The 13,959-nt window shown below is 43.3% G+C and overlaps 1 protein-coding gene across 1 annotated transcript in view; it reads left to right on the top strand.

Moving 5' to 3' along the window:
* Positions 1-371: 371 nt before the first annotated feature.
* The window catches only part of LOC311229444 (carbonic anhydrase 4-like), a gene marked incomplete at both ends in the record, with an annotated part of 42,904 nt that continues 29,316 nt past the window's right edge, over positions 372-13,959 (top strand). Inside the window, 2 exons of the mRNA XM_084315528.1 lie at positions 372-463; positions 940-946. Of these exons, the coding sequence (XP_084171654.1) occupies positions 372-463; positions 940-946 (99 nt within the window). The remainder of the gene's footprint in view (positions 464-939; positions 947-13,959) is intronic.

Below are 13,959 nucleotides of genomic sequence, written 5' to 3'. Positions count from 1 at the left end.
TACTACCTGCTTTACCTTGTAAAGTATTGTTATCGCTCAAAGTGTTTCTGATAATAAATGAACACATATTCGAGAAGAGCAGCACCCTCTCCGTCTCCATTCTTCCATGCCATACTTGAACTCAACATTCTTACCTGGATCCCTAACAGAAGAACCGACCAACAAACATGAGTTCCATGGACGAATTTCGGGAGGAGCTGGAGGTGCAGAGAAGGCAGCAGAATCGTCGTCACCACTCGTCAAGAAGAAGTAGGATCCGAATTGGATCGCTTGGGAGCCCTGTCCATTGATGCCCAGGACGGGATATCCAGGGCAATGTCTGCAGCCAACTCCCGTACCAGCAGCTGACGCAGTGGCTGGAACAGCGCGTCATGTCGGGGAGGAGGGGACGCTACATCCTGCTATCCATCGAGAGGTTCGTGAACCACGCCTGCCACCACCAGAACGCTACGGGGGAGCCCCTGTAGGTTGTCGAGAGTTTGTTACACAACGCTCATTAATCTTTGAATTACAACCGCTCACGTTCACTACCGAACTATCCAAGGTAGCATATATAATCACTCTGCTTACAGGTCGGGCTCTTTCTTGGGCTACTGCGGAATGGGAAGTTCGGTCGGCGGTCTGCCACAGCGCGGCTGCCTTTACCCGGGAGTTGCGACATGTGTTCGATACCGCCCGGGTAATTTCCATCTATGAGGCGGGCGGACGCCTCACCGCCTGCTGCGTCTGCAGGTGGCTGGGGGTGAGTGGGAATTATTCTATTTTTTTGTTGTTATTTCTCCCCATTCACCCATTGTTCTAGGCCATCCCTGGCTGGCAGCTAACAACCCTGCCATTAACTGGTCTACGGGTGTACTTTCTTTGGATAGGAGTGTTGTGCCGAGTTCCAATTAAAGTTCACCCACTCTGTTTTCTTCTCCTTCCCTTGTCTCTCTCCAGGATGGCGGTTGGCGTTGCTGAGCCTACAGTACTTCCTAATTCCGATTTAACGGGGGTCCCCGAAATTTACTGGGATCTGGCAGAGGTTTTTAGTAAGTCACGTGCCAAAGCACTGCCACCTCATAGGCCCTACGACTGTACCATAGATCTTCTACCTGGTACCACTCCGCCCCGCGGCTGCATGTTTTCTCTCTCTCGCCCTGAGACACTGTCTATGAACACCTATATTCAGGAAGCACTGGCCGCAGGGGACATACGTCCGTCTACCTCCCCTGCGGGTGCTGTTTTCTGTTGTGGATAAAAAGGATGGTAGCCAGCGCCCGTGCATTGATTATAGGGGATTAAACGACGTTTCCATCAAGAACCATTACCCTCTACCTCTCATGGACACCGCCTTTGAGTGCTTACAGGGCACGGGTCTTCTCTAAACTTGACTTACGTAATGCATACAATTTGGTCAGGATTAGGGAGGGGGACGAGTGAAAGACTGCGTTTAACACGCCCAACGGGCATTATGAGTATTTAGTCATACCCTTTGGTTTAGCTAATGCTCCGGCAGTTTTCCAAGCCCTGGTCAACGACGTGCTGCAGGATTTAATTGGGGTGTCAGTGTTTGTATACTTAGATGACATCCTCATTTTTTCCTCACGATATGGTGCAGCACCAAATGCATGTTCGTGAGGTGCTACAGCGTCTCCTCAAGCATCTGCTATTTGTTAAGGCAGAAAAGTGTGTTTCACACTGACACCGTGTCCTTCCTGGGCTTTGTGTTGACGAAGGGTGATCTTCGCATGGATCCAGCCAAGGTGAGTGCAGTCTTGGACTGGCCACGCCCTTCGTCGCTCAAGGAATTACAACGTTTTTTGGGCTTTGAAAATATTTACAGGCGTTTTATTCGCAATTTCAGCACCTTAGTCAATCCTCTGACAGCTCTCACTAAGGCCTCTCTCCCTGGCTTTGAATGGTCGCTGCGGGCAGAGTCGGCCTTCTGCGACCTTAAACATCGGTTTACCTCCGCCCCTGTACTGATCCGCCACGATTCAGAGGCTCAGTCTATTGTGGAGGTGGATGCCTCTGACATCGCGGTGGGGGGGGGGGGGGGTGATCTCTCAAAAAGGAAAGTGCATCCTTGCGCTTTTTTTCCGCGCCGGCTGTCTCCGGCCGAGCGCAACTACGACGTGGGTAATCGGGAGTTGTTGGCAATCAAGTTGGCACTGGAGGAATGGAGACATTGGTTAGAGGGGGCGGCACATCCTTTCATTGTTTGAACTGATCATAAGAACTTGGTTTACATCCAAGGGGCTAAACGCCTTAACGCTCGCCAGGCCAGGCGGGCGTTATTCTTCACTCGATTTCGATTTTCCATCTCCTACCGGCCTGGTTCCAAGAACGTCAAACCTGATGCTCTTTCTCGTCAGTTTGATACTCCGGACCGGGAGGAGAAGCCCCACCCTATTATTCCACAGGCCCTTATTTTGGCACCCGTGTCATGGGGCATAGATAGGGTGGTAAGATCGGCTCTGGCACGGGAGCCCGATCCCGGTGGGGGTCCTCCGGGGGGGATGTATGTGCCCAAGGCTGCGCGCTCGCGGCTGCTGCAGTGGGCACATACCTCTTCACTCACCGGCCACCCTGGGGCCGCCAGGACCCTGGAGTTTATCTGTAGGATGTTCTGGTGGCCTAAAGAGGGGGGGGGGGATACACGTTCCTTTGTGGCGGCCTGTCCGGTGTGTGCACGTAGTAAGACCTCTCGCCGTGGACCGGCGGGTCTCCTCCGACGGCTTCCTATTCCTAAACGTCCCTGGTCGCACATATCCCTGGATTTTATTTCTGGCCTTCCCCCGTCAGATGGGTTCACTGCCATCTTGGTGGTAGTGGATTGCTTTTCCAAGGCGGCCCACTTCATTCCCCTCCCCAAACTTCCATCGGCTCGAGAGACTGCTGACCTGGTGGTGCAGCACGTCTTTCGGGTCCACGGGTTACCAGTGGATATTGTGTCTGACCGGGGCCCTCAGTTCGCCTCCAGGTTCTGGAAGGCATTTGCAGAGGGTTATAGGATAACCACCGGTTAATTTGCGATTTTTTATTGGTTTGTCATGACAAACCAATTACATAATCCAACATATGTGTAAAAAACTAACATATTCCAGTTGACTGTATATTTTCTTAATGATTCGTTACGAAGAAATCAATACTTCCATTTGTCTAAATTACTGGTACCGCTCCGCCATTTTCTTTTTCTTTAGATTTGCGAAAGGTTTACAGTGCATTCTGGGAAATACCATCTCTCCCTTGAAATCGAGCCTGCATCTTGGCAGACTCCGTTTGTAGGGCCGTTTGTAGAACAAATTTGCTCAGTTCCCCCATATACCTCCAAAATCGACCGCATCTTGGAGGTGAAGGTTGCAATCAAAGGCTCAATATCTAAACTATATAACATCATATCCCTATCCCTACCTTCTTCAGTACTGGCTATATAAGACAAAACTGGGAGTCCGATCTAAATCATCAATTTACAGACAAAGAATGGGAAAATGCTCTTGCCCGAATACACTCTTCTTCAATATGTGCCCGCCATTCACTGATACAGTTCAAGCTCCTCCACCGTCTATATTGGTCAAAGACTAGACTTGCGAAGATAAACCCTGGCATGGATCCCACATGCGACCGGTGCCACCATAGCCCCTGGCTCACTTATCCATATGTTTTGGCATTGTCCAGCACTGGCCCCTTTCTGGACTTCCATTTTAAAATCTTATTCAGATATCTTTTTTGTGAATGTTGACCCATGCCCTCTTATTGCATTATTTGGTCTGACACCGGAGAACGCTGCGATATCTATTGGGCAATCCAATGCCATGGCCTTTGCCTCACTCATTGCCAGACGCCTCATCCTAATCAACTCGAAGGCAGCCACTCCCCCTTCACATTTACACTGGATGAGGGATGTTATTTTACATATGTTATGTAAAAAACTAACATATTCCAGTTGACTGTATATTTTCTTAATGATTCGTTACGAAGAAATCAATACTTCCATTTGTCTAAATTACTGGTACCGCTCCGCCATTTTCTTTTTCTTTAGATTTGCGAAAGGTTTACAGTGCATTCTGGGAAATACCATCTCTCCCTTGAAATTGAGCCTGCATCTTGGCAGACTCCGTTTGGAGGGCTGAAACGTCACTACCCCTTGATCAAAAGTGAAATGGGACACCCCTACACTTCGCGGGAACGCGCAAAACGGAGCCGTATGGCCAAGGGGTAGGGCCAATGGGATAATTGGGACGCAGCACTACTCTCCCTTGTGTATATAATGTGATCAACTTTGTTTATTGAGAGCTCTCTGTGCGTACGTTCGGCCAGTATCCACTCTGAGTCATCTGGCTATAACTCTTGATTTACTTGTACCTATTTCGGTATATTAACCTGTTAAGCTGCTGTCCTCGTCATAAATCGATCAATACAGACCGTATTAATTAATGTTGTGTTTCTTTTTTTAAATGTAGCCAAGAGTAAAGACCCTAACCCTGTCAAAACAGCAGTCAAAGTGTATATTTCCAGCACTACGTTTGTTTACAGATGATTTAAAAAGATTTCTAAAATAAGAGTTTCTCTGAATAATGTGAATTCTCTGTGCATTGCATCGGGAAATGGTGAGTAGTCACGCAAGGAAATGATTAAATCCAGATTTAACACTGCCATTTGAAAAAGGAGATTTTGCCCCAGTGGCGGCTGGCCACTAGGGGCGCTCGGGCGCCGATCCCCCTGGTTAACCCTGGTTAAAAGAGGGAAGAATAAGATTTTAGTTTTTAGTTTTTATAGCCCTATAAATAATATAAACATGTTTAAAATGAATAATATTTACTCATTTTAAGTATGTTTGTGTTTCCAATGCACAATATAACATTAATAAATCAAAAATAAATAATCGTTTTCCTGAACAGGAAGTTACTCACTGTCTGATAGAGAATACGTTCCGTTACCGTAGCCGCATTCTCCTCGCCGCGTTTCTCTCGGGCTAGACGCAATAGCGCTTTGAGTGCACGTGCACGCCGTGCACTGTTTCATCGCTGTATCCGTCGCAGCCAATCAGTGCGTAACGCGCTGTGCGTTGAAATATGATGTATTATGATGGAACATAACGCAAGAGGCGTTAAAAGTGAACGCCAGGTAGTTTGCAGGATGTTCGATGCTGTGTGTTGTGATGCAGTCTCGAGTCTGGACAGTGGGCAGCGGATATACATCGACAACAGTCTGGGGGACAGTCAGTGGACATACACTTTATCAAGCCCTCCGGCTGGACCACGTTTCAATTAAACAAAGTGAGTTAATTCTCTCTCTCTCTCTCTTAGCCACTCAGCTAACGTTAGCCGCTGTTAGCCACTCAGCTAATGCTAAACTAACTAACGCTCTCTCTCTCTCTCTCTCTCTCTGGAGTGGAGTTTCGTTTGGATTGAAAATAAGTGGATTATTGTTCAATATCGTCTATGTTTGAATGAATGAATGAAAACTTTTTTTTTTTTTTAAAGCAAAAGTTTTTATTGGTGAAGCAAGTTTGTACAATTACAAAGTCAGAATTATTCATTCACCCTTTTTTTGTATAATCTACCCCACCCATCCCACCCCCAAACCCACCCCCAAACCCACCCCACGGATCAACAGGTAGGGTTACGTACATAACATACAACCAGAGAAAAGGTTAGATTACAGACAGTAATAACAATTGCTACTTACAATGATACAATTAAATTAAATTAAATACAAAATAATAACAAACAAAAAAATATTATAATAAAAAATTAATAATAATAGTAAACAAAAGGAAAATAGTCTGAGTCAGATATGGTACATTAATCAATTATAGAGTATCTACATAGTTATCTGGTGGTATTACATAGTACTGTTGGGCCTGGTTAGATGGGAGGATCACTCAAAGAAGGAAGACACACTATCCCCCTCAAGTCCTATCCGCGCTTAGCAGGCGCCCCGACCGAACTGTAGGAGTCGCTGTTTACAACGACCCGGACCCACCCCGCCAGCTTCTCCCACCCTCTAATACAGCCAATTGTATTAGTGTGGACGGCCAGCCAAGCTGGTGACAACCCCGGAGCTGTGAGCTGGATTCGAACAGGCGAATCCAGCTCACAGCTCCGGGGTTGGTGACGAACGCAATCTCCGCTCGGCCACCTAACCGCCACATTGATGACCACTTTCAAAAGAAAATGACTAATTTCTGTGCAGTGATAGAGTATTGATTGATTGAAAACTTTATTAACAGATTGCAGAATGGGTACAATACAGTACGGCTCAATACACACAATTGTTAAGGGGATGCAGACCAGAGAAAGACGTTTGTCTTGTTTACATCAGGGTCCCCCATTTTCAATTCATATCGATAGTTTAATAGCTAGCCTTGGCTCGTTTAACAATATGCAAAATATGTGTACAGCCCTGTACTCATACTGAAGTTATTCTTGGTATATAATACTACACATACACTAGGTCTGATTGTGTAACGAATCGATTCCACGTCGCGCTGTGTGTGAGAGAGAAAGAGAGAGAAGGAGAGATAGAGGGGGATACTAATTAATTCCGCCCCCCCCGTGAAGAATTCACGAGCCGCCACTGTTTTGCCCTATCCATAGATATATGACTTGACCATAATAGGGAGCTGTAGTGGTTACGTCATTTTCGTTTTTTCATGTTCCACCCTATGTCCAACGCAATGTATTTCCCCATTGCCCATTTCTAAATCGTCTCGTTTAAAACAAATAAAGCATGGACCATTGCATGGTGTACCTTTCTGTGCGTATTCATCCACAATCTATAGCTCAACATGAAAATATTCGCAATTAATCGTAAAGGTAGCAAAATAACAACGTTTATGTTTTTGTTCACTGAGAAACTCCTCTACATGCCCTGATTTAAAATGGTTCTCTCCTCTTTGTATACTTTTAATAATAATAATAATAACTTTATTTGTATAGCACTTTTCATACAGAGGTTGCAGTTCAAAGTGCTTCACAACAGCAAAAAATACAGGCATGAGCGAGCATAGCAAGGTATGGTAAATCACAGTGTTTCACATTAAGATCTAGCATCCCAATAGGCTGTTTACAGTTTCATTCAGTAATACAAATAAAATGATTAAGTTTCTAAAAATTATAAAATAGAACGGACATACAACAACAGTAAAAAATACAGGCATAAGCGAGCATAAAAATAAAAAATGTAAATAGCAATGTTACAGTAAAAAGTGTGATAAGATTGTTCAATCAGATGAAAATGGCCCAGTTAGGAGAATCAACCTTGGCTAGGCGGTGATGTTCACGATGTACTTAACTGGAATGTTAAACAACTTTGATAAGATTTAGGTCAAAAGTCATCTTCTCCTCACAACAGAGCATCAAATATTTGCCTGCATTACCCCACAGTGAAATGCCTGAGCAGAGAGATAGGTTTTAACTTTTAAGCTGTCTTTTAAAGATGTCTAGCGAGTTGGCTTCTCTGATGTTTTGGGGTAGTTTGTTCCACAGTTTTGGGGCATAGTTGATAAAGGCTGCATTACCGATCATCTTTTGACTGTTTCTGGGAGCCTCTAGTAGTCCAGCAGCTGATGATCGCAGTGTTCTTGCTGGTGTGTAATTTATTAGAGTGTTGGCGATGTAGCTAGGTCCCTGTCCATTTAGAGCTTTGTATGTAAGGAGAAGGACCTTAAAGTCAATTCTAAATGTTACAGGAAGCCAGTGTAAAGCAGCTAAGACTGGACTAATGTGCCCTTTTGGTTCTAGTTAGCAGTCGGGCTGCAGAGTTTTGGATTAGCTGAAGCCTCTCTGTGGTTTTCTTAGGAAGACCTGTGAAAAGTGCATTACAGTAGTCTAACCGGCTAGATATGAATGCATGAATTAGCTTCTCAGCATCGTTGAGCATTTTGTCCTCACTAACGTATGGACACGACAGTAGACAGCAATGGCAACGTTAACGTTAGCTAGCTAGCTTGGTATCAGCTGGCTGTGACGTGGATTAGGCGACAGCTCTGAAAGACAGGCATTCTACTGCCTACTGGTAAGTGTAGTTCGTTTTTAACAACAAATTAAAAACCTTATAACTACCTTTATTTCAACCAAAAATGCTTATTTCAAACAATAATGTTAGTGTATAGAAGGGAACTCATTTTGTGCAAAAGTGAAAGCTTTTCAATTTCCATGCAGCAGAATTGTTACAATAGCCGATAATCGATTTTCCCAAAGATGAATCCCTATACGGGTGGAACAACCAGTGACTTCAGAGTAGACCACACCTCCCTATAAGGTCATTTATAGGCCTGATATTCTATCAACTTGCATTATAGTTCAAATAGCATGTGTCCGGATGGCAAAATGCAGTACTGTATCTACAAAAAAACTCTGTAAATCATCTCCTTTGTTCATTTGCTTAGATATTTTGTACATTTGATCTCAAGAAGGTGCTGAATGAGCTCAGTGAGTGAAATTCCTCCAACCCCAATGTTAGCATGGTGTTATTCACTGTCAAAGATGCAAAGAAAGATTATAATTTATATTCTCCTTTGTTTCAGTACAATTTACTCAAGCATAGTAACGGACACAATATTTCTATTCTCCTTTGTTTCAGTACAATTTACTCAAGCATAGTAACAGACACAATATTTCTGACACTGAGCAATCTTCCATTTATTGGGCATGTAATTTTTGGCAGATTTTCTGAAAATATGGCTGCAGTTTAACAGGTTTAACCTGTGTTTACCAAGTCTATATTTGACTAAGTACATTCATTGATCCGAATTATTCTTCCACACAAGTAAAAATATACCCTCTGTCCTCAATTTATGAGGTAGATTCAATTCAGGGGTAATGTTTCTTGTTGTTTCATAGTGTAAACTGTTGTAAACAACCTCGGCACCAGTTAACACGGTGCAATTCACTCATGAATCTCCTCTGGTCATGGAACTTTCTCGCTTCCCCCTGTGGGGACACAGTAGCCACTAGCCAGTGCAAACTCAATACATAGTGCTTCCTTTTAAATCAAGACAACCAGGAAGCGTATTACCCAGCAAACTGGTTACTATCTCTCAATATATTTGGGCATCCTCAATACATAGTGCCTCCTTTTAAAACAAGACACTCTTCTTTGTTTAGTTTTTTTTAACCTTTATTTACCCATGGAAAATGTGCTCTTTTTTCTTTCCAGCAATGTCCTGCTTCACACTCACACAGTATACCCACACATTCCCACCTGAGAGCTGCTCAGTAGAGGCACTGATGGACCACTAGTTGACCACTAAAACACATTTTGCTTTGTGGAAATTGTTCACTTTTACTTGCAGTGTCTTGCATGGTACAAACATAACTAAACACTATAGTGCAGGCAACCACTATTCCACAGAGCTCATTGGTTTAATTGATTAGATATTAGGTATTGATTGTATATTTCAATATTTTGTCAAGTCAAGAGTTTTAATTGTCACGGCATACAGGTATACAATGAAATGCGGGTGGTCTTGCCCGCAACGATGTGCAATACAGTGGTACATATAATAGAATCAAAAGAAGAAACAACATTGTGCAGTAACAGATAGCAGGTAACATGGAGTGACATCTCGGTATCTGTACATAGTTATTTACAGCGCATGTGTGACATGCTAGTTAGCTTTGGTAGTGCAATACACTGTTCCTGTTATTCTAATTTAAAGTGTCCTTTCCTTTGGCCATAAGTGTGCGTGTGTGCGACATGAGTGTGTGCCCGCTCATGTTAAAGTGTTAAGTGGCTGCTCGTGTGTGAGCGTGCACAGTGTGCGTGTCGTGTGTGTGTTCATGTGTGCTTGTGTGTGGACAGTTCAATGTTCTGAGCACTCAATGTACATTGTTCATGGCTCTGATGGCCTGGGGGAAGAAGCTGAGCCTAAGCCGCTCTGTCCTAGTAGCTGGGATTTGCAGGCGTCTGCCTGACCTCAGCAGCTGAAACAGGCTGTTATTGGGGTGGTGAGGGTCTTTCATTATCCTGCAGGCTCTGGATTTGCACCTCTTGTTGTATAGAACCTGCAGGGGGGGTAGTGCAATACCCGTGGTACGCTCGGCTGAGCGCACCACTTTCTGTAGGGCCTTCTTGTCCTGTGCCGTGCTGTTTCCATACCAGGCAGTGATGTTTCCGTTTTTAGTTGGTGACATGGAGGATGGCAAATATGGGTTAAGCATCAATACTTGTTGTATTTGCCTTTTTTTTTCTTACACAAAGCACTATGCTTGACCATTGCGTGGACATAGACAATTCTGAAGTGTTATCAGCTATGTTGCATTGCATTGGCTAGACTGGATAATATACAGTGGGGAGAACAAGTATTTGATACACTGCCAATTTTGCAGGTTTTCCCACTTACAAAGCATGTAGAGGTCTGTAATTTATATCATACTATATCATATCATTCAACTGTGAGAGACGGAATCTAAAACAAAAATCCAGAAAATAACATTGTATGATCTTTAAGTAATTCATTTCCATTTTATTGCATGAAATAAGTATTTGATACATCAGAAAAACAGAACTTAATATTTGGTAAAGAAACCTTTGTTTGCAATTACAGAGATCAGACGTTTCCTGTAGTTCTTGACCAAGTTTGCACACACTGCAGCAGGGATTCTGGCCCACTCCTCCATACAGATCTTCTCCAGATCCTTCAGGTTTCGGGCTGTCGCTGGGCAACACAGACTTTCAGCTCCCTCCAAAGATTTTCTATTGGGTTCAGGTCTGGAGACTGGCTAGGCCACTCCAGGACCTTGAGATGCTTCTTACGGAGCCACTCCTTAGTTGCCCTGGCTGTGTGTTTCAGGTCGTTGTCATGCTGGCAGACCCAGCCACGATCCATCTTCAATGCTCTTATTAACACATTGGATGCCAACAACGTGTTAACACGTTATTGTACGGCATGCGTTGAACGCCAACAACGTGTTAACACGTTTTTGGGATCAATATTTCATTTTTTCGCCATGGCATTCATAATTCATCCAGCCTCCCTCCGGGATGCAGCTGGACCCTGTTCTGATATTGCAATGCCTCCATACCGCCGCCTGGTGGATGTCGGGCGAGTTACACTCCAAGCCAAACCGGAAGTGGCGATCGGTGCATCGAGGAAATTCCTCCGCCAGAGATATCTTGTAGCGTGGATCAATATACACACTTGAGTGCATTGGGATCGCTTTCGAAACGCAATAATCAATATGATTTCAGCGTTTATTGCGCCATACAAACCGGAAATGGATCTAGCAGATCGACGTCAAATAATTAGAATATTTTTCCTCCAGTCTCATCGGCGAACGGTAAGAGGACACTAACGTTATTTTCAGCTTGATTGTCCATTTCTTTGTTTGCAATCCATCTGATCAACATATCAACCCATACTAAATAAAGCCGTTACTGACGATCAAGGAATTATAAACGAACCCCCCCCCCTTTCCTTCACGCATGATGAAGCATAATGTATACCGATCGTATACATTTAAATTTTTTTATATAGCGTGTATAGGAAAGAAACGCCATTATGCGTCGGGCCTATAACTCGCGTTTTAGGAATGACTGCAGAAAACCTTCAAAACATACTTATATTCACGACGGTATTAACACGACAAAGTATGAATGAAAAAATAAAACGTTCCCACATCCGGAACGATAGATAATCGATGTTGAATGGGCCATAGTAATGTCGATATAGCTATAATATTTTAAAAGTTATAGCCCTGCAAAGAAGGTAAACATCTCCATAGACTTACAGCGGTGGCAGACTGGGCACAATGATGGGTACAATGCATGGCAGACAATGTGTTTAAGGGAAGGAGGTTGTTGGCCAAGATCTCGCGATACATGGCCCCATCCATCCTCCCCTCAATACGGTTCATTCGTCCTGTCCCCTTTGCAGAAAAGCATCCCCAAATAATTATGTTTCCACCTCCATGCTTCACGGTTGGGATGGTGTTCTTGGGGTTGTTTATACCAAAATGCTCTATTTTGGTCTCATCAGACCACATGACCATCTCCTATTCCTCCTCTGGATCATCCAGGTGGTCATTGGCAAACCTCAGACGGGCCTGGACATGCCCTGGCTTGAGCCGGGGGACCTTGCGTGCGCTGCAGGATTTTAATCCATGACGGCGTAGTGTGTTACTAATGGTTTTCTTTGAGACTGGTCCCAGCTCTCTTCAGGTCATTGACCAGGTCCTGCTGTGTAGTTCTGGGCTGATCCCTCACCTTTCTCATGATCATCGATGCCCCACAAAGTGAGATCTTGCATGGAGGCCCAGACCGAGGGACATTGACCGTCATCTTGAACTTCTTCTATTTTCTAATAATTGCGCCAACAGTTGTTGCCTTCTCACCAAGCTGCTTGCCTATTGTCCTGTAGCCCATCCCAGCCTTGTGCAGGTCTACATTTGTGTCCCTGATGTCCTTAGACAGCTCTTTGGTCTTGCCCATTTTGGAGAGGTTGGAGTCTGATTGATTGAGTGTGTGGAGACTAGAGGTGTCTTTTATACAGGTAACAAGTTCAAACAGGTGCAGGTAATACAGGTAATGAGTTGAGAATAGGAGGGCTTCTTAAACTCTTAAGCCTGACGAGACCGGTACCGGTCCCAAAATGACATCACGTCATAAATCAATCTCTCCAGACTGTTTGACAAAAGTATTTTTTTATTTTTCAAACGTATTCAAGTATACACATCATAACCATGTCACAACAGCAGTTATAATGTATATTATCATCAATATGTTAGTTTACCAATAGGTTAAAGTGTTATTAGATAGATTTTCGTTTTCGTTTTACTATTGTTTTGGTCGCGAAAGCCAACCATTTTGGAAAAGATTATGTCGGGAATTGTCGTTTTTTGCGGACATTTTGTAGAGGACACCGAGAGCTTTCGATGAGCGTTGGAATTTTTCCTAACGACACTTCCCAAAGGCCTCTATGGGGTTTCAAGCAAATTACTTCTGTGTGAATTTGTTTAATATCTCTTATTACTCGGGATAATAAACCACAAAACTTAACATTATTGGCATATATGGGAGTGCAGTTAGTTTGTCTCCCCTATTTCTAGCATGTAGCAACAATTCGATTTTAAATTAGTTTCAAAATGGTGGCACCCTGGCAACAAAAAAAAGAAGGTTCTACTGTACATACAGTAGATTTCATTATCTGTTCTTATGCACACCTGGTGATACTAAATCCAAATTGAACTCGGGCATTTGAAATATAAGATTTGGCACAATCCATAAATGTGTAAATTGGCTATAATAAGGTAATTTAGCCTGCTATTCTATATTCTACAATAATATTTCAAATTGCATTGGTCCAGATGGGAGAATTCAGTACTGTATCTACAAATTGTACAAATATACAAACTGTATCTACCTTCTGTTTAATCATCTTCCCTTTATTCATTTCCTTAGATTTATTGTACACATGATCTAAAGAAGGTACTGAACGAGATCAGTGGCAGTTTTTCATGTCTGGTCATTTTTAGCATGGTGTTATTCACTGTCAAAGATGCAAAGAAAAATCATAATTCATATTCTCCTTTGTTTCATCACAATTTAAGCAAGCCTAGTAATAGACACAATATTTCTGACACTGGGAATACATTCAATGAGGTCCATAGAATATGCAAATGAGCCTTGTAGAAGTGGAGCATTTACTTAGGTATGTATTTTAGGTGGATTTTCAGAAAATAGGGCTCCGGGCTTAACACATTGGTTGCCAGCCGGATATGACGATTTATCGCTTGGATGGCACCACGTTAATCAATGGGAGGACGAGCACATTTGCGAACGCATAAACCAGGGCTATTCAACTGGCGGCCCTCTGACCGGCCCGCCAAAGATTACATGATAAAAAAAAAATCGTTTTAATTTTTTTTTTACTTTTTTTTTTTCATGTCAACGTTAACACGCACAATTGAGCCAAAAGTCACTCAATTAATGACAGATTTCATTGATAAATTGAGGGAAAACTTTGCAAGT

The sequence above is a fragment of the Notolepis coatsorum genome (genome assembly GCF_963971535.1).
Source record: "Notolepis coatsorum genome assembly, chromosome: 6".
In the NCBI taxonomy this organism is placed as follows: Eukaryota; Metazoa; Chordata; class Actinopteri; order Aulopiformes; family Paralepididae; genus Notolepis; species Notolepis coatsorum.
This window is presented reverse-complemented; position numbering and strand designations above follow the sequence as displayed.